Here is an 18,706-nt window from a genome sequence, read left to right on the forward strand (position 1 = left end):
TGAACATGTTCATCTTACGTGAACAAATAGCCCCCAGTATTCCAGCAAGTTATCTTTCCTTGGGTTACAGGTTAGAGGTGTTTTTGTATCATTGATCTCTTAAGCAACTTGAACTTAGGACATAACGTTAGCCATCGTAGTCAGAATATCCCACTCAGATCTGCTTACAATCATCTAGGGGTTTTTCTAACCCAGAATTTCAATCTCTTCCACATCCCTTCAGCAAATCACCCCAAGTTCCTCTTAACCAATGACCTCTCCCCTCATCCAATTTTTCTACATTAGTTACCTATCTCTTCTCAGCGATAAATCAGCTGGAAAAAAGTAAGGTAAGCAAGGAAGGGATTCCCTTGGCTCACTGTTGAAGGGTCCAGTCGATCATGGTGGGAAAGCCGTGGTGGCAAGAACTCGAGGCAGCCAGTCACAGGAGATCTTAAGCAAAGAGAATTTGCTTATTTGGGTCATTTTCTTATTTTTGTCTAGGAGGCAACACAGTTCTGGGGATGAAGTTGCCCACATTCAGGGTGGATCTTTGCTCTAGGTTCAGCCTTTCTGAAAGACTCCCACAGACACTCCCAGAAGTCAGCTTCCATGGTGATCTTAGATGCAGTCAAAGGGACAGTGATGGTGGACCATTATGACTGCTATATCAGTGTCTATATTTATCTGAGGATATGACATAGGTCCTGCATTTATCTTATCATATGTAGTAGCCCAGGTTGTCCTTGATTCATATTCCTCCCGAATCAACCTCCCAAAGGGCCTGAATATAGATGTAATCCTTGGTTTATTTATAGCCTGGCAGGCTTATTTTTAGAAACTGGCACCTGTGGTTATGGGATTGTCAAGACCAAAGTCTGTATTGGCTCTAGACAGGTGATAGGACTTCAGACAGCAGTTTGAGCTGTGTTTTCAGACTAGACATTTGTCCAGACTGTGAAAGTCAGACTGTGAAAATCAGTGTTTGCTCCCAGGTCCTGCCAAGCACTCATAATGTCTGGAGGAGGTCTCCAACTTCCTTTGTTCTCAACGCCAGCAGCAGTCTGAATTCTTGTACTCCTGAAAGAGAAGGGTTTGGTTGGTACACAGTAGTAGAAAAAGCAGTCAAGAGTTTAGTCAGAGCAAGGAAGGAAGCAAGAATACAGTCTTTGAAAAAGAACCACCCAGGGCTGGAGAGATGGCTCAGTGGTTACGAGCACTGGATGCTCCTCCAGAAGAGTCAGGCTCAATTCCTAGGACCCACATGGTGGCTCGTAACTTTCTGTAACTCCAGTCCCAGGGCATCTGACTTGCTTTTCTCTGTAGTCATATGGAATCGGGCATGTATGTGGTGCACACACACACATGCAAACAAAACATCCATACACACAAATAAAAAGTAAAAAAAAAAAAAGTTAGATCAAGCTGAACAGCCATGGTTTCAATCCTCACAAGCCTTATCCTGCTCTGCTCCCTGTAGTGTCCTTCCTTGTGCCTCCTCCCGTGTAGATTCTTCTAGAAAAGTGAATGTTTCCTTCAGATGTCTACTTGACCCAGAGTTCAGTGTTACAAGTAGTTGTGTAACTGCACCAACTACAATGACAAGAATGTGCTTTTAAGTATCCACAAAGTTGAATAATTTACTAGGGGAAAGGGGAACAACACTTTGTGAAAAATCCCCTGGGGAGGAAGTCATGCAGTTGCTTTATTCTGATCTATCGTGGACCGCTAGCTCCATAGGCCCTCACTTCTGGTTTGAGGGGCTCTGAGCTGACCCACCTGGACTTATCCACTGACCACTGCCCTTATCTTTCTATCTCAGTCACCAACCAACTACCTTTACACACTCTATTTCAGGACTTTGAGCTTGCTTTTATCTGTCAACATTTGAGCTGGCCCACCCAATTTTCCTTTATGCCCTGGCTTTGGAGGACTGTTGGTCCCTCACGGATGGATTCAGTGACTGCTAAGTCCAAGACATGGTGATGTAGGATAGTTTCTGGACAACACATGCTCCTGTTAAAGGCAGTGCCCCATTTTGTGCTGAGAAGACAATGCCCTGCTGGTTTGTTCTTTCTTGCCTGACCGCCCCTGCTCATAGGCTTTCAGTCAGACTCCTTTCCTCCACACTTCCCCTTTGAACTCTGACCCTTCAGCCTCTAGGTGTGTTTTCCCAGCTAGGATATTTCTCTCTTCAGCCTGATCATGGCTGGATTTTCTGGTCTAGTTTTCTTGGTTCCACCCAGGGGCTGGGCTGCTGCTACAGGCCAGGACTGAACTCTGCCCGACTGTGCAGCTGGTGAGCAGAAGCGGTCCAGAGCCAGCTTCCCGCTCCGCCCCCCTCCCCCTGCCCTAGTTCAGCAGTGAGAAGTTCTGCACGTCCCCACCATCAAGATGTGCAGAGAAGCTGACAGGATGCTCATGACCAGGTAGACTCGAACCTGTACTTCCGCCTTCATGCTGATTATCTGCAGACTGTTGGCCTTGGAAAGGCAGGCGTGGCTGTAAATTTGGTGGCCCAGAGTCATCTTTGGCCCTGACTTGTGAGGGGTGGGTGGGGGTGGCAGGCATTCTAAAGATCATCTATCTGCCTCTCTGTGTGTGTCTGGCGCCCTTGCACTCAGTCAGCCATAACCACCCCCCCATCCCCCCCCCGACCCTCCCCCCTAGCTTTGGCCTGCTGCCCAGGCAGGAAAGAAGTGAGCCTGGGAGGGCTTGATTGGTTTAGCCTGGGACAAGCCCAGCCCCCTGCAGTTAGGAAGGGGATAAATGCATTTCACTGGGGAGGAGAAGAGGTCTTGGAGAACAGGCTGCTCCTGAACTAAGGTACCCACCCGCCTGGGGCTATGAGGCAGGAGAAGGGTCCTGGCTCTGACCAGGACAAGTTTATCAGCCAATCGGTACCAGTGACCCTGAGTTTCTGGAGCCACTTCCCTGTACTTCAGGCAGAGCCATGCTGTTTAAAGCAGCTCTTTCCTGTGTCTTCCTTCCCCTCCTTTTCTATCTCACTCTATCTCTCTCCCTGCATCTCCCTCCTGTCTTTGCTCTGCTTTCAAACCACAGTCTTAGCCTTTCTTTGTTCAGTAACTCAGGAGTTTCCCGGTTCCTCCTCTTCTGAACCTCTGTGTCTGTCTGCTCTGCAGGATGCTGCGGCTGAGTGTGTTTGGGTTGGACCTGGGCTCTCTGGTGGCTTCCCCGTGGCATCTTCTGCTGCTTGGAGCCGCTTCCTGGTTTTTGGCCAGAATCCTTGCCTGGACTTACTTATTCTGTGAGAACTGCTCCCGCCTCAGATGTTTCCCTCAGGGCCCTAAAAGGAACTGGTTTTTGGGCCACCTGGGCAAGGTGAGTATGGGAGCACACAGGACTGGGGTGCTGGGGGTATATATGTTCCTCAGAAGTCAGGAAAGGTCTGGAGCCAGAAGCAAAAAGAGCAAAGTGAGCCCCTCTCGCCTCATCACACCAGCACATCTGTTTCCCTTTCGGTCAAACCTGTGCTCAGAGGCCTCGCCTTTTCCTTACCTGGCACCAGCGGCACTATGGGTCGTATTCTCACCGTGGTGAGGTTTTCCCTCATTCCTGGATGCTTGTCACATTCAGCAGCTCCCATGGTGAGGAGCACAGAGTAGCCACATGGCTGGTAATTTTCAGTCTCACTGTTGTTGGATTTGAGGCCTTCCTGCAGTGGGTCGAAGGTCTTGCCTTCGTCCTGGCCCATCTCTCTTGGTTTTAGGTCAGTGCCTGCGCCTCTTGGGTTGATACTTGCCCTATAGGAACCAGCGTGAGATTTTTACTTCCATCTACAGGGGTTTTTTGGGAGCAGAAGAGAGATTGTAATTTTTTTTTCTTCCCTCCAACCCGTTGGCTGCTCTCCCCTCTGGAGGAGAGAGACTCTTGCTAATGTCTGGAGGATGCATTAGTGAGCTCCCTTATGCACTCTAGGCCAAAGGTGAATGCTTTCTAACATTGGTAGTGCTTGTGCGTGCTAAGCAACGACTTTATCCCAGGCCTACATCACAGCCTGACCAACTTCTCTCTGGTCTCCCCATAATGACTACACTTCTTGGGGAGGGAGGAGTTGCTGCTCGGCACCCATCCCTGGTCAACAGGCTTCGTTGCTCCATGCTGCACTGCCTCCCTGTTGCAGAACCTCAGCTTGGGTTTTGATGTCACTCATAGGATAGATGTTGCTACCAATGCTTTTCACTGAAGTCCTGCTTTCTGTCCACACAGCCCTCTTTCCTTTCAGCATTCTCATTTAGGAGACTCTGGTCCGATGCCCTCTCAGCATCACCATTCTTTGCACGCACACAGCTGTCGCTAATCTCCCCGTAGTTCAGGTACCTATCAAAACTCATACTTTGAAGTTCTGGATAACTCATTTTTCCTTTAGACATTTGGAAAACCATTGGAAAACCTTTTTTTAAAAAAAAAAAAGATTTATTTATTTATTATTATTACATATATAATTCTCTGCCTGCATGCACACCTGCACACCAGAAGAGGGCCATCAGATCACATTATAGATGGGTGTGAGCCACCATGTGGTTGCTGGGAATTGAATTCATGACCCCTGGAAGAGCAGTCAGTGCTCTTAACTTCTGAGCCATCTCTCCAGCCCCGAACATCATTGCGTTTGATGACCCCAAACTCTCATGTTTTCTGGTGTGTTATCCACAGAGATACTGTACATTCAGATGACTGTTCCCTCCATCTACCTTCAATATGGCTCTCTCGGCACTAAACCTCCAGTCAGCTTGCTCTCCTGCCTCCCTGCCCCCCCCTTTCCTCTTCCTCCTATTCCTCCTCCTCCTTTGTTTTTTTCAACACAAGATTTCTCTGTGTTTCTCTGTGTAGCCCTGGCTGTCCTAAAACACACTCTGTAGAGCAGGCTGGCCTTGAGCTCAGAGATCCGCCTGCCTTTTCCTCCCAAGTGCTGGGATTAAAGGTGTGCACCACCACCACCACCCTACCTCTGCCACTTTCTTATGGATAAAGAATCATCGTCATTGGTTGTCCCCTCCCCTTCCTGCTTCTCATCTCTGTCACACTTGTGATTCCAGGTTCCTGAATCTGTCTGTCTCTCTCTCTCTTTCTCTCTCTCTCTCTCTCCCTCTCTCTCTCTCTCTCCCTCTCTCTCTCATTTCCTCCCGGCTCTCTGGTGCTTTGGCTTTCTCCGTCTTTCTATTTGGTTCCAGAATGACATCCTCACTTATCTTCCCTGAGGCCCCTCCGTGTCCATCCCTTTTCCTGGCCTTTCACATGTCTCCTTTGCCACCCTCTCTTCTTCCCTCCTCTGTCTCTTTTGAAGCTGTCTCCTTACCCCAGGGAGCCAGCTCCTAAGTTGGCCATCAGTTCCCACCTTAGACGACGTCCAAGTTCACATCTCTCCTGAGCTGGGAACTAAGATTTGGAAGCCTCCACAATTCCTTGCTGCAAATCTGGAGAGGTATCTACCCAGAGCTGGTGTTAATGGGCTGAGCTGGAGTTAGGGACAAGTGAGACGGTTGGGTGGAATGGAATTGTCTGAGAGTTCGCTCCCAACTGGAGTGGAGGAAGGAGAAGTGAGGGAGGAAGAGGAGGAGAGATAGATGATTCAGCTGAAGGAAAAAAAATCCCATAGGGAAAAAAAAGATACACAGACAAAGAGAGGGGAGAGAGTGGCCAGATGAAGGAAATCGAAATAAAGACAGAGAAAGCAGAATTATGGTGAGGAAAACACACACACACACACACACACACACACACACACACACACACACACATACACACACACACATACACACACACATACACACACACATACACATACCCACATACACACACACATACACACACACGCACACACACACATACACACACACATACACACACGCGCGCACACACACACATACACACACACATGTACACACACACATACACACACATACACACACACACAACACACACATACACATACACACACATACACACACATACACACACACACACACACCACACACACACACACACACACATACACACACACACACACACACACCCCTCTATCTCTCTAACCATTTTCTTTTGCTACCGGCTACTCATCACATCTATCAATGTCATCTACCTATGTGATCTATCATATATCTGTGTCCGTATCCTCTATATATCTATTAGCAGTCTGTCTGTCTGTTTATCGTTTGTCTGTGTATCTGTGTATCATAACTTCCTCTATCAAGTAGTTAGACACCTGTCATCTAAAATTCAAAGCACATGTGTATAAATGTACCCTCTATCTAGCCATTGATCCTTCAGGTATCTATATCTGGGTCACAAAACAAAGTGGTGAGAAGAATGATGCATTCGGGGCGGGGGGGGGGGCGGGCGGATGTAGATAGACACATGGACTCAGGAAGAGGCACGTGTACGTGAATTATTGACTCATCAAGAGACACAGAAGAATGACCCAAGCGGGAGGGTGAGAGGGATGGGGCATGGTGGGCAGAGGGCAGGCACGCCTGAGACAGTCTGCCTGGACTGGCTTCAACCTTCTCCATCCCCAGATCCAGAACAATGAGGAAGGCATGCAGCTGGTGACTGAAATAGGCCAGACCTTCCGAGACGTCCATCTCTGTTGGCTGGGACCCATCATCCCTATGCTGAGGCTTGTGGACCCTGCATTTGTTGCCCCCCTGCTGCAGGCTCCAGGTATCTTTTCTAGGATCTCAACTCTTGGCTTCTCTGTCTCTTATCCAAGCTCTTTCTATCCCTGGATTTTCCAGGCTGCAGCAGCAGCAGATGGGGCTGTGTCCAACTGCCAACCATGTCTCTGCAGCTAACCTGTTGAGTGACTTTGGATAAGGTCTTGAGTCTCCCTTGCTGCTGAAATCAGTTTGAGCTGTGGGTGATGGAAGCTGAACCCAGTGTGCTCTAGGCCAGGAAAGAGAATGTATTTTTCTGAGGATGTACTCAGTGGTAGAACACTTGCCTACCGTGAACAAAGTGGAAGGTTCCATCCTTGAATTGGGAAAAAGAAACCTTTCTCTTTGGTGAGCCTTTTTGAGTGTGTATGTGTGTGCATACACTTGTGAGTGCATGTGTGTGGGTCCAGGTTCATGTGTGTGTGTGCATGCTTGTAGAGGACAGTGGATAACCTGAGTTGCTGTCACTTGGGAACTCTATCTTCCTTTATGGAGACCAGATCTCTCACTTCCCTGGAGCTCACCCATTAAGCTGGATTACCTGGCCAGTAAGTCCCAGAGACCGTTCTATTGCTACCTTCCCAGCAGTAGCACCATCATACAGGCGTTTAAAAAAATATTTACTTATTTTTATTTTTTACTTATAAATAAAAAGCATTTATTTATTTATTTTGAGGTATTATGTAGCTCTAGCTGGCTGGAATTCACTTTGTAGACCAGGTTGGCCTTAAACCCATAGAGACCCACCTACTTCTGCCTCCTGAGTGTTGGTATTAATGGTGTGCACTACTATGCCGGACCTTTATTTTCATTGTATATGTATGAGTGTTTGCCTGCATGGATGTATGTGTACCACATGTATGCAGTGCACTCAGTGGCCAAAAGAGGGCGTCAGATCCCTTGGATCTTGAGTTACTTGTGGTTGTGAGCTAAACCTAAGTTATCTCCCTGGCCCCAGGGATTGTTTAACTTGTGTTTTGTTTGGAAAGTTTGTGATCTGAGACGAGTGAGAGGCATGCAGACACTGCCTTAAAACTACCTTGTAGCTCCTCTGCAGCCAGCAGAAGCAGACAGGCCTTGCAGAGCATATCCTGTATTTATTCCTCGTTACCAACCCTCTGTGACACTGGGTTCAGATATTTCTAAAGACAACGAATTTGATAAGGCTCTGGGATGTGGGGTCTTCTATTCTTCTTGGTGCTCTCTGGACTGGTTAACTCAGAATAGCAGACTATTTAGCACTGTGTGCATCCTGAGATGTTTACAATGTGTACACGCAGATTCCTTTCACAGTCTGGCATGCAAATTGTTCTACACAGTAGAGAGCAACAGAGTGCCCTTTTACTTCTCTTGTGTCCCCAGTGGCATTCTTGCAAGATGGGTACTTCCTGGGTGAACAGCTGAGCTTGGGGGACGTCTCCTCCACCTCCTGAGTTCAAAGAGTCTTGGCTGCTCCAGCCACCTTGGATAGAAGTGACCCAAGCTGGAGGCAGTTTGGGATAGAGATGGCATGCAGGGAACTGAGGGAAATATTGACCAGAGTCCAGAATGGGCAACTGTGTCTGGTAGGCCCTGGGGCAGCTTGGTGGCCGGTGAGGGCAGAAGCAACTCTTCACGGTGAGCATGTGGCTCTGAGAATAGAGGAGCCCTTAATTCTGAACACTTAATGGTTAATATGGCATAGAGGGGTCTGGGGAGACCTAGGGGGTCTGGGACATATCCAGGTCACATTTGGGACTTGAATGGAGCCATATTTAAGTGCCCAATCTGGGATCATCTGAAGGGCACAATCAGGTCATGTCAGACTGTTACACACCATGTTGTGTCATGTCACGAATACTATGAGCGTTGTTTATGACAGGTCGTGACAACATGTGTCTCTGTCATATATACCAAGGTGTGTCAGGACATGTCAGAGAGCCACAATTGACAGTGTGTCCTAGGTCTTTGCAATGGCACACGGTGGACCATGTAGCAGCTGTGCAAAGTTGTGCTGAGGCATGTTGTGCCCTGTGAGGCTGACCTTTGCTCTCCTCGCTGCTGCAGCCTGATCTGGTCATGCCTTACCTCCTTTCTCTTCCTGCTTCCTTTGTCTCTGTCCCCTTCCCGCCTTGCTGTGCTTGGAGGGGAAATGGACAGCCCTGGGGCCGGAAGTCCCCACCTCTTCCCAACGTCCACCATTCACCATCTACATGGCCTCTGATTCTCCTCCTCCATGGCAGCTTTGGTGGCCCCCAAGGACATGACTTTCTTAGGCTTCCTGAAGCCCTGGCTGGGTGAGTACCTGAAGGTGAGGGTCAGGGGACACCTGAGGGTCAGAGGAAGGTTCAACTTTTGCCCACTGCCATCACTGCCCACCCAGGGGATGGGCTCTTACTGAGTTCTGGTGACAAGTGGAGCCGCCACCGCCGTCTCCTGACACCCGCCTTCCACTTTGACATCCTGAAGCCCTATGTGAAGATTTTTAACGAGAGCGTGAACATCATGCATGTGAGTTCCTCAGACTCAACCTCCCATGCAGAGCCTTGTAGAAAAGGGATGGCTTCAGACAGATGTAGTCTGAACGTGTGTTTCCTCTCCAGGTCTCAGTTCCCCCATCTTTAAACTGAGAATCATACTCTGTACTTAAAGGGTTTGGGGATGACACTGTGGAGTCATGCTCCTAGTGTGTGGGTGGGTTGGTAGTAGACCCCAGTCTTTCTCCCAGCAGCACTGGACAGTCCATTACCAGTTCATGTTAACTACAGAATCAGCTCTTTCGGTGTAGGATACTAGTTTAGACTTCATTGCCCCAAAGCTGACCATGAAGATGCACTCCTTAGACCCAGCCTGAGGAGGCTGAGGAGGAAAGATTGTGAACTACAGGCCAGTCCAAGCTACATTAACAAGACCTTGTCTCAAAAAACTAAGGTCCTTTTTGGGAGAAGTTTGTTGGGGAGTGGGTGAATATAGTCAAAACTCAAAAAGAAAAAAAACAAAACAAAACAACCAAACGGACCCAAACCAAACGTCTTGTGTAGCACTCAGTTCACTCTGGTTTTCAAGCATGGAAAATTCTGGTTCCAAAAGGAAGAAGGCAGAAACCCAGGGGCCCATTGCAAAGGCTGAGAACGGAGGGCTTATGGCAAACTGGAGACATTTCCATAGCCAACTACAGCTATGCTAGTGAGGATGGTATTCACGGTACTACTTGGTGACCACCGTCTGCATACCAAATAGTCTATGCTGATTGGCGTAATTTCCATATTGCTATGTGGTAGTGGGGAACATGACTCTTGTCTTCTGGATGGTTAGGTCAAAGGTCAGAGAGGTCAGTCTTCTTCCATGTTTACAAGAAATAAGAGCATGAAAGGTAGAGAAAGCACTGACGTGTAGTTTACAGGGCAATAAGTCATGTCAACTTCCTTGGGGCTGAAGCTAGGAGAAGGCAGCTGACTGACCACGGGCACACAGAGGTAGACTTAAACTCAGGGCATTTGTCTCCTAACTGGGGACAGTAACATCTCCTGCTCACACCAGAGTCCGATTTTCCCTGGGGGGGGGTGAGGGGGGGGATCAGGTGCCTATTCTGGTGTTTAGTGTTGGGAGGGGACTTGGGGCTAGCAGGCTCAGCCTCATGTCTTTCCTCACTCTCTGGTCAGGCCAAGTGGAAGCGCCTAACCTCAGAGGGCAGCGCGCGTCTGGAAATGTTTGAGAACGTCAGCCTCATGACCTTGGACAGTCTGCAGAGATGCCTCTTCGGCTTTGACAGCAACTGTCAGGAGTGAGTCCCCATCGCAGCCTTGGGACCTGGGCGACAATACTGCGCGCGGAAGTGGCTTCAGGAAGGAGTACTGTCTAGAGGGAGTAGAGCGTAGTCTTCTGAAGGAGTTGGCTCAAAATTGGCAGTGCCGGACGTGGAAAGGAGACAGTGAGCAGTTCTTCAAGGGAGGGGGAACAATTTGCATAAAGTCAAGAGAGCACGGGTGGGCGGCGGATGAAAGAGGATGTTCAAAGCGAGGCACTTTTGAAAGGAGATTGAAGGACGTGTTACAGTTTTGGGACAAAGTTGTCTTGTGATTAGTTTGCCCACTGGTTTCAGTCCATCATGGTGACTCTAACGGGGCAAAGCGGCTCCCGCCACGATGGCAGAGAAGCATAGAGGACTTGCCCATGCCAACAAGCTTCTTCCTGCTTCCCTTGTGGGAAGAAGCTGTACATCTTCACCGCAGGTTTCAACACACTCACTTAATTCCCTGTGGAAACAAAGCACCATCTCTGACATATACAGAAATGTGATTTATGATTCTCCTTGGTACATGCCAGTGTAATGTAGGTTTTCAAAATTAATTAACTATGAGCATTAGACAGGCCACACATTTTTATTCTTTTTCTTCGTCCTCCCTTCCCTTCCATGCCCTTTCTTTCTTCTTGTCATCGTCTCAGTCTGTAGTTAATGTGGCCTGAAAGTCACTATGTAGGTTAGATCAGCCTTGAGCTTCTGATCCTCCTGCACCCACGTCCTGAGTGTTGGGAATCACAGCCAGGAACCACCATTTCCAGGACCCACCAGATCCACTCATCTTAAAGATGTTGAAAGGCAGCCAGAGGGGTGTGAACCCCACCCCGAGTTTCCCAGAGCCTAAGAGGAGGCGTCTGTACGGGGGAGGGGGGTGTCCTAGTCACAGTGAGCTTGGGCTATCTAATCAATAGGGGACCTTCATAGAGATACAGGATGCAGGGAACCTGGAGAGGAGGGTCTAGGCCTGGGTGGAGTCACAGGAAACCAAGGATGAAGACCAAGAGATGCTGAGTGAATGAGGGGAAAGAAAGAAATGATGCCCACATACGCCTTGGGATCCAGAAACAGAATTGTGGATACTCCTTTTTGGATGGTCCTGGGACTCTGGCTGGGTTTTCTTTGTGGGGTGTGTGTGTGTGTGTGTGTGTGTGTGTGTGTGTGTGTGTGTGTGTGTGTGTGTTCTAAGTTGCTTCCTCTCTGGCCCACCCTGCAGGTCTCCCAGTGAATATATTGCCACCATTTTAGAGCTCAGCGCCCTCATAATAAAAAGGTCCCAGCAGCTCCTCCTGTTGATGGACTTCCTGTACTATCGCACTGCTGATGGGCGGCGCTTCCTCAAGGCCTGCGACCTGGTGCACAGCTTCACAGATGCCGTGATCAAGGAGAGACGCCGCATCCTCTCTAGCCAAAGTGTTGATGGGTCCCTGAAGGCCAATGCTAAGTCTAAGTCTAAGACTTTGGACTTCATCGATGTGCTCTTGTTGGCCAAGGTGGGCTTAATGTGCTGCCGTCTGGGTTACAGGAACCTTCATGCTCAGTGTTAGATAGAAGCAGCTAGACTTGACCAGGAGGATACTGGGAATTAAAGATGGTGCTTATGAAAGCTACTCACCACACAGAGATTCATAGACATGACTCTTTTGAAGGCCCCCTTAAAAGAGCAAACAGTGGGCAAGAAACCAAGGAAGAAATGGAAGCAAGCTCTGGAGAGGTCAGAGGAGGCATCTTGTGTGCACAGTGGGTGTCAAGACTCTGTCTTATACCACATCGGATGTGACTTGAATTGAGGGTCTGGTTTTCATCTTCAGGATGAACATGGAAAGGAGCTGTCAGATGAGGACATCCGGGCAGAGGCTGACACCTTCATGTTTGGAGGTGAGGGTCCCAGTGTGAAACTCCAGAGGAGGTCAAGGGAGGTCTGTTAAACCCAAGTAGGTATCGTAGGGAGACCTAGAATCCCTCTACCTTTTCCTTCCATCCCTTTTGGGGGGCCTTAGTGTCTGGGTACTCCACCCCATTGTGCTGATATAGGCCGGAGACCTACACCTGCCTCTCTGTCTACCCCCCAGGCCATGACACCATAGCCAGCGGGCTCTCCTGGGTCCTGTACAATCTGGCGAGGCACCCTGAGCACCAGGAGCGCTGCCGGCAGGAAGTGCGGGAGCTCCTGAGGGGCCGAGAGCCTGAGGAGATTGAATGGTGAGCGCAGGTCCATGTGGTCTCTGCGGTCATCCCAGCTGCTGGTCACCCACGATGGTCATTGCTGCTTTTCAGATTTCCATATAGGGCGTGTCTGTGTAGCTAATGCCGGCTTACAGTGTCTCAACACCTTTGTTTTGAGGGATTACACGACCAGTTTGGACATCTCTTCGTTTAATTAATTAACTATGTCTCACATAGCAAGCTCGGGTCCGTTGGGTTTTGAGGCCCATTTTGTTTTTCTTGATTCTCTCCCTCCCATCTTGTGAATTTCCTTCTGGCTTTTGTACCATTCTTCTCACTGTAGTTTATGGATACCTCTTCTTGAACCCTTGTGAAATCCCATGGTGTGTCTTTGTCTATTTTTAAGTAACATTTTGTACATTGAGAGAGAGAGAGAGAGAGAGAGAGAGAGAGAGAGAGAGAGAGAGAGAGAGAGTTTTGAGTCGGGATGCGGTTAGCGGTGGACACTTGCCTATGAAGCAAGGCTCTGTGAAGTACAGAGGAGGGAAAGCCTTGCCAGGTCGTAAAATAAGAATTCTCTCTCTCCCTCTCCCTCCCTCTTTCCCTCTCACCCCCACTCCCCCTGTCTGTCTGTGTCTGTCTGTCTGTCTCTCCATTTCTCTCTGTCTCTCTCTGTCTCTGTCTCTCTGTGTGTGTGTCTGTCTTTCTGTCTCTCTCTCTGTCTCTCTGTCTCTGTCTCCCCTCCCCCCACAACTCATCCTTTTGCAGGCAACTTAAATAAACTCTCTCAGGTCACAAATAGAAAGGCATCACAGGAGAAGGGAGACTGGTTAGGAGGACAAAGTGTGTTCAGCGGGAGGCAGAGGGGGACGAGAAAGTAACGGAGAGTGAGTACGATCAATATACATTGCGCACATGTCTGAAAACATAAATGCATTTATAAAAGACAAAAGGGAAAAGAAATGACACCCTTATAATTTTATAATAATGGGTCATTTCCCCTCCTGCTACTCTCCTATGGAGTGCAAATATTCACTTAAATAAGCTTATAGGCCACTAAGGATTTTTATTCCTGCTTTTTAACCACATCACTGTATAATTTACTTTTGATGCAATGTCTTCTGTAGCTCAGGTTGGCTATTTATTTATTCTTGACCTTCCACGCTCCTTTTTCCTATGTACCACCATGTCCTGGTCATCATATAAAAATGTGAAGGCCTCTTGCACTGCAAATTTATCAAGGGGTTTAAGGATATCTTTGGAGTTGTATGCTTTAAGTAGAAATATTTCAGGTTAAGTTTTTGTGATTTGGGGGAGGGGGTGTTAATCTTTGACCCAGGGCCACTGGTCTTAGTTGACCCCTGTGACCTCAAAACTTGGGACCTGGAGAGGGTGTTCTTAACAGCTAGAGAGAAACAAATAAAGGCACTGGCAAACAGCTTTGATTCATCTGGAATACAATTTGTTACACAACTGAGGATGAGAGGGGAGAGGTTAGAATCCAACCGGATGCGAGTGAGGCTGAGCAGGGTGGTCTTTGGCTCCTGGATAGCCACGTGGTGTGTTCCTCAGGGACGACCTAGCCCAGCTGCCCTTCCTGACCATGTGCATCAAGGAGAGCCTGCGGCTGCATCCCCCAGCTATGGACCTCCTCCGCCTCTGCACCCAGGACATTGTGCTACCTGATGGCCGGGTCATCCCCAAAGGTGCCCTCAGAGGCATGGGTGATGGGAAGGGCAGAGGAGAGGCCCTGGGTAGCTCAAATCTGGTACTGACTTGACCCTCCTGCCCAACAGGGAACATCTGTGTCATCAGCATCTTTGGAATTCATCACAATCCTTCAGTCTGGCCAGATCCTGAGGTAGGGGCTCCTCCAGGCATTTCGGGTACATGGGGTGGGGGGTCACGACCTTAACCAGGTAACAAGAAGCTGTCATTCCTGTCTCCATGTCTGCCTATTCTGGGGCTGGCTGAGTGCGCTGCTCAGAGCCGCAACCTGGAAGTCTAATCTTGCCTCTCCCCCAGGTCTATGACCCCTTCCGCTTTGACCCAGAAAACCCCCAGAAGAGGTCACCTCTGGCTTTTATTCCCTTCTCTGCTGGGCCCAGGTGAGGCCTGCCAGCTTGGGGTGATGCGGCAGAGTCTGGGACTGTCCGTCGGAATCCGGGTTAGGGTGGTTGTGTTCTGGGTCTCCTTCGCACCCCCTACTCAGGGTATCTGTAGAAGTCTGCAGAACCGGGAGGTTGGAAGGTGAAGGGCTGACCAGGGCCGGGACCGAGTCACCTTGGGTGGGGGCACGCCTGTCTGGATCCCTGAGCAGTCAGAGTCCCCACCCCGCCCTCCCGCAGGAACTGTATAGGACAGACTTTTGCCATGACAGAGATGAAGGTGGCGTTGGCGCTGACGCTGCTCCGGTTCCGGGTCCTGCCTGATGACAAGGAGCCACGCAGGAAGCCGGAGCTGATCCTGCGCGCAGAGGGCGGGCTGTGGCTACGGGTGGAGCCACTGACCAGGGGCGAACAGTGACCCTGCACCTGGCCTGGGACCTCCTCACGGCCCTAAGGACCTCTGCGAAGCCCAGAATTAACAGGTCTCCACCAACTGCCAGCAGGTGTCGCTGGAGGACCTCAGAACCCGCTATGGTCTCGGTTAGAGGAGGCGGGGCTTGTGTCTTTGAACTCTGGTTTCGCTGATTAGCCCAGCAAGGCTTTCTGCTGCTGTTGAGTCTTTGCCAGCTCAAGCTTGAACTTTATCCTATTAGAGCCACTGTAGCTTCTTGAGCAGAGTGGGAGACGCCTGCTTGAGACTGTTCGTCACTGAAAGAGAGCATTATAATCGTACTGTTTCCGTTTTCTTCTATGTCCTCCTTCTCTTCTTGATCATATTTGAAGCGATCCTCCAGTTTTTTTGTCTTCCCAGCGCTGCACTGACAGGGGTGGGCTCCTGCACTTTGGGCTGCTACACTACAGACTACAAAGTTTGAGGCCAGCCTGGGCTGCAGAGTGAAACTGTGTTTCCATACTAAAAATTAAGCCAAGTGAAAATTTTGAGTTGCACAGCGGGATGTGCGGGTGGGCTGGGGTGGGGATTAAGCTGAGGCTGGGGCTAGCAGCAACCAGGTGTGGGAATCTGGATCCAATACAGGTAATTAGGAGGGCAGTCAAGAGCTCTCAACCTTCTACAGAGGTGGCGAAGCAAAGGCTACGGGGCCTACTACCTCCTGGGTGTTTCCACACGGAGTCCTCAGCAGTGTGCGAGCTCATCTTCCCTGACCGGCTCCCTCGCCACACACCTCGGTGCTGGCCCTGGGGGACTGTGCATAATCTGTCTGTATCAGTGTTCTGGGTTACTCAGAATGATTGGTTGAAAGAGAGACACTGCAGGATGAATTCAGACTTCTCAAGCAGCCGGGAGATCAGCCTCTGTAGGACCGAACCCCGAACTCTTTTTGCAGAGCCTCTTTATTGTTACACAAAAGACACCTTTAGCAAGTCAGTTTTTGCATACCAAAACTACTTAAAAAAAAAAGAGATTCATTTATTTATTATTATGTCTACAGTGTTCTGCCTGCATGCACACCTTCACACCAGAAGAGGGCACCAGATCTCATTATAGATGGTTGTGAGCCACTATGTGGTTGCTGAGGATTGAACTCAGGACTTTCGGAAGAGTAGGTAGTGCTCTTAACCTCTGAGCCATCTCTCCAGCCCCCAATACCAAAACTTCTCTGAGCTTGGGGGTTGTCCTGAAAAGAGCCACCACCCTAAGCAGGTCTCAGGCATATGAGACTTGCTGGTTTGCCAGGCATATCTCAAGCCCGAGACAAAAGAACATTGCCATGAAATCTCAGATACCAATCACTGACAAAAGCCTACTTCAAAGCCTAGGTGCCACCACTCCAGAATTCATGTCAGATACATTGGTTCTGCTAAAATTCTCTTACAGACGGGTGACTCAACCTGGGAGCTGTCCGGCAGTGCCACCAAGGTGCATTGCAGCAGTGTGATATCTAACCAGACAGGTCCTGCCCTACCTCTATCTTGGCTATGCCAAGGACTCTTGGCTAGCACAGCATCAGCTCTGTCCTCAGCATCACACCCAACCCACCCAACGCCTTTGAGCATGGTGGCGAATTTACCTACAAACAGATCCCCATCTCTAACTGCCACAGCCAGAACCTCTCCTGGTTCTTCCCAGAGCCCATCAACTCCATGGATGAAGTGACTCTGCAAAGTGTGGTGTCTTTGTGCACTGCTTGTCACAGGCATCAGCGCGTAGTGACTGTCATTGTAGCCTATCTCTCTTTTTAAAAAAGATTTATTGATTATTATGTGTTATTATGTATACAATAGTCTGTCTGCATGTACCCCTGCAGGCCAGAAGAGGGCATTAGATCATATAAAAATGGTTATGAGCCACCATGTGGTTGCTGGGAATTGAACTCAGGACCTCTGGAAGAGCAGTCAGTGCTCTTAACCTCTGAGCCATCTCTCCAGCCCTGAACCTGTCTCTCAATGACGCCTACAAGAGGAAAAATCCCAATGTGGGGATTTCACCCTTTTCTTAACGAGAGAGAGAGAGAGAGAGAGAGAGAGAGAGAGAGAGAGAGAGAGAGAGAGAGAGATCTTATTTTCATTTCTTATTTCAACAACCAGCCATTGGTGTGGTTTCTTCTTATTGTTAATGAAAAAAAGAAAGAAAAAAGAAAGAAAGAAAGAAAGAAACTTGGCCACATGGATTTTGAACGCTCCTCCATCTCCCTCCATTCTTGAAGAGTGAGGGCTGATGATTTTCAGGCATCAGGCTCTCTGGTTACAATGTCTCCTACCTGTGGCCCAGCCCAGCTCAGTGGAACATATGAACAGCCAGCGGCAAGCTGTGCTTGGTGGGCATCGGTGGTCTTCACATGGTCTGCTCTCCACTTATTCTTCTGAGAGCCCTGCAGACCTATCTGAGTCAGATGATGGTGGCTCAGGCATGTCTTGCCGGAGACGGGGGCAGGAGAATGCCAAGCACTAGCAGTAGCCAGCTGAGATCAGTCCCTAGAACAGCTAGGCCCTGAGGCTTTTTAGAAGTTTGCCCACCACCTCTGTCATGACCCCTGTTAATTGTACTATGTGGCTAAAATCCACTTATAAGTGAGCACATACCATGTGTGTCTTTCTGGGTCTGGGTTACGTCTCTCAAGATGATCTTTTCTAGTTCCATCCATTTGCTTGCAAATTTCATGATTTTGTTGTTTTTAACAGCTGAGTAGTATTCCATTGTGTTGACGTACCACAGTTTCATTTACATATGTTCGTGAGAGACATCTAGGTTGTTACTATGAATAAAGCTGCTATGAACATAGTTGAGCAAGTGTCCTTGTTGTATTGTGGAGTGTCTTTTGGGTATATACCCAGGAGTGGCTTAGCTGGGTCTTGAGGTAGAGCTGCTCCCCAATTTTCTGAGAAAGCACCATATTGATTTCCAAGGTGGTTGTACAAGTTTGCACTCCCACCAGCAGTGGAGGAGTGTTCCCCTTTCTCCACATCCTCACCAGCAGGTGCTGTCATTTCAGTTTTTGATCTTAGTCATTCTGATGGGTGTAAGATGGAATCTCAGAGTTGTTTTGATTTGCATTTCCATGATGACTAAGGAAATTAAGCATTTCTTTAAGTGCTTCTTGGTCATCTGAGACATCTCTGTTGAGAATTCTCTGTTTAGCTCTGTGCCCCATTTTTTAAATTGGGTTGTTTGTTTAATGTTTTGAGTTCTTTATATATGTTGGATATTAGCTCTTTTTCAGATGTAGGATTGGTGAAGATATTTTTCCAATAGGTAGACTGTCATTTTGTTCTGTTGACAGTGTCTTTGGCCATACAGAAGCTTTTCAGTTTCAGGAGCTGTTGGTGTTCTGTTCAGGAATTTGTCTCTTGTGCCAATGATTTCAAGGCTCTTCCCCACTTTCTCTTCTAATAGAATTAGTGTATCTGGTTTTATGTTGAGGTCTTTGATCCACTTGCATTTTACTTTTGTGCAGGGTGATATATACAGATCTATTTGCATTTTTCTACAGGTAGGCATCTAGTTGGACAGCACTATTTGTTGAAGATGCTGTCTTTTT

The 18,706-nt window shown here is 48.6% G+C and overlaps 1 protein-coding gene across 1 annotated transcript in view; it reads left to right on the top strand.

Moving 5' to 3' along the window:
* The window catches only part of LOC311584199 (uncharacterized protein), a 38,814-nt gene extending 23,355 nt beyond the window's left edge, over positions 1–15,459 (top strand). The window contains exons 18-29 of the mRNA XM_084758300.1: positions 3,123–3,321; positions 6,519–6,663; positions 8,879–8,932; positions 9,019–9,146; positions 10,298–10,419; positions 11,651–11,927; positions 12,246–12,312; positions 12,507–12,636; positions 14,173–14,306; positions 14,397–14,461; positions 14,626–14,708; positions 14,949–15,459. Of these exons, the coding sequence (XP_084614426.1) occupies positions 3,123–3,321; positions 6,519–6,663; positions 8,879–8,932; positions 9,019–9,146; positions 10,298–10,419; positions 11,651–11,927; positions 12,246–12,312; positions 12,507–12,636; positions 14,173–14,306; positions 14,397–14,461; positions 14,626–14,708; positions 14,949–15,126 (1,582 nt within the window). The 3' untranslated portion in view covers positions 15,127–15,459. The remainder of the gene's footprint in view (positions 1–3,122; positions 3,322–6,518; positions 6,664–8,878; positions 8,933–9,018; positions 9,147–10,297; positions 10,420–11,650; positions 11,928–12,245; positions 12,313–12,506; positions 12,637–14,172; positions 14,307–14,396; positions 14,462–14,625; positions 14,709–14,948) is intronic.
* Positions 15,460–18,706: the final 3,247 nt, after the last annotated feature.

The sequence above is a fragment of the Acomys minous genome, assembly GCF_964271855.1.
Source record: "Acomys minous genome assembly, chromosome: 15".
Lineage (NCBI taxonomy): Eukaryota > Metazoa > Chordata > Mammalia > Rodentia > Muridae > Acomys > Acomys minous.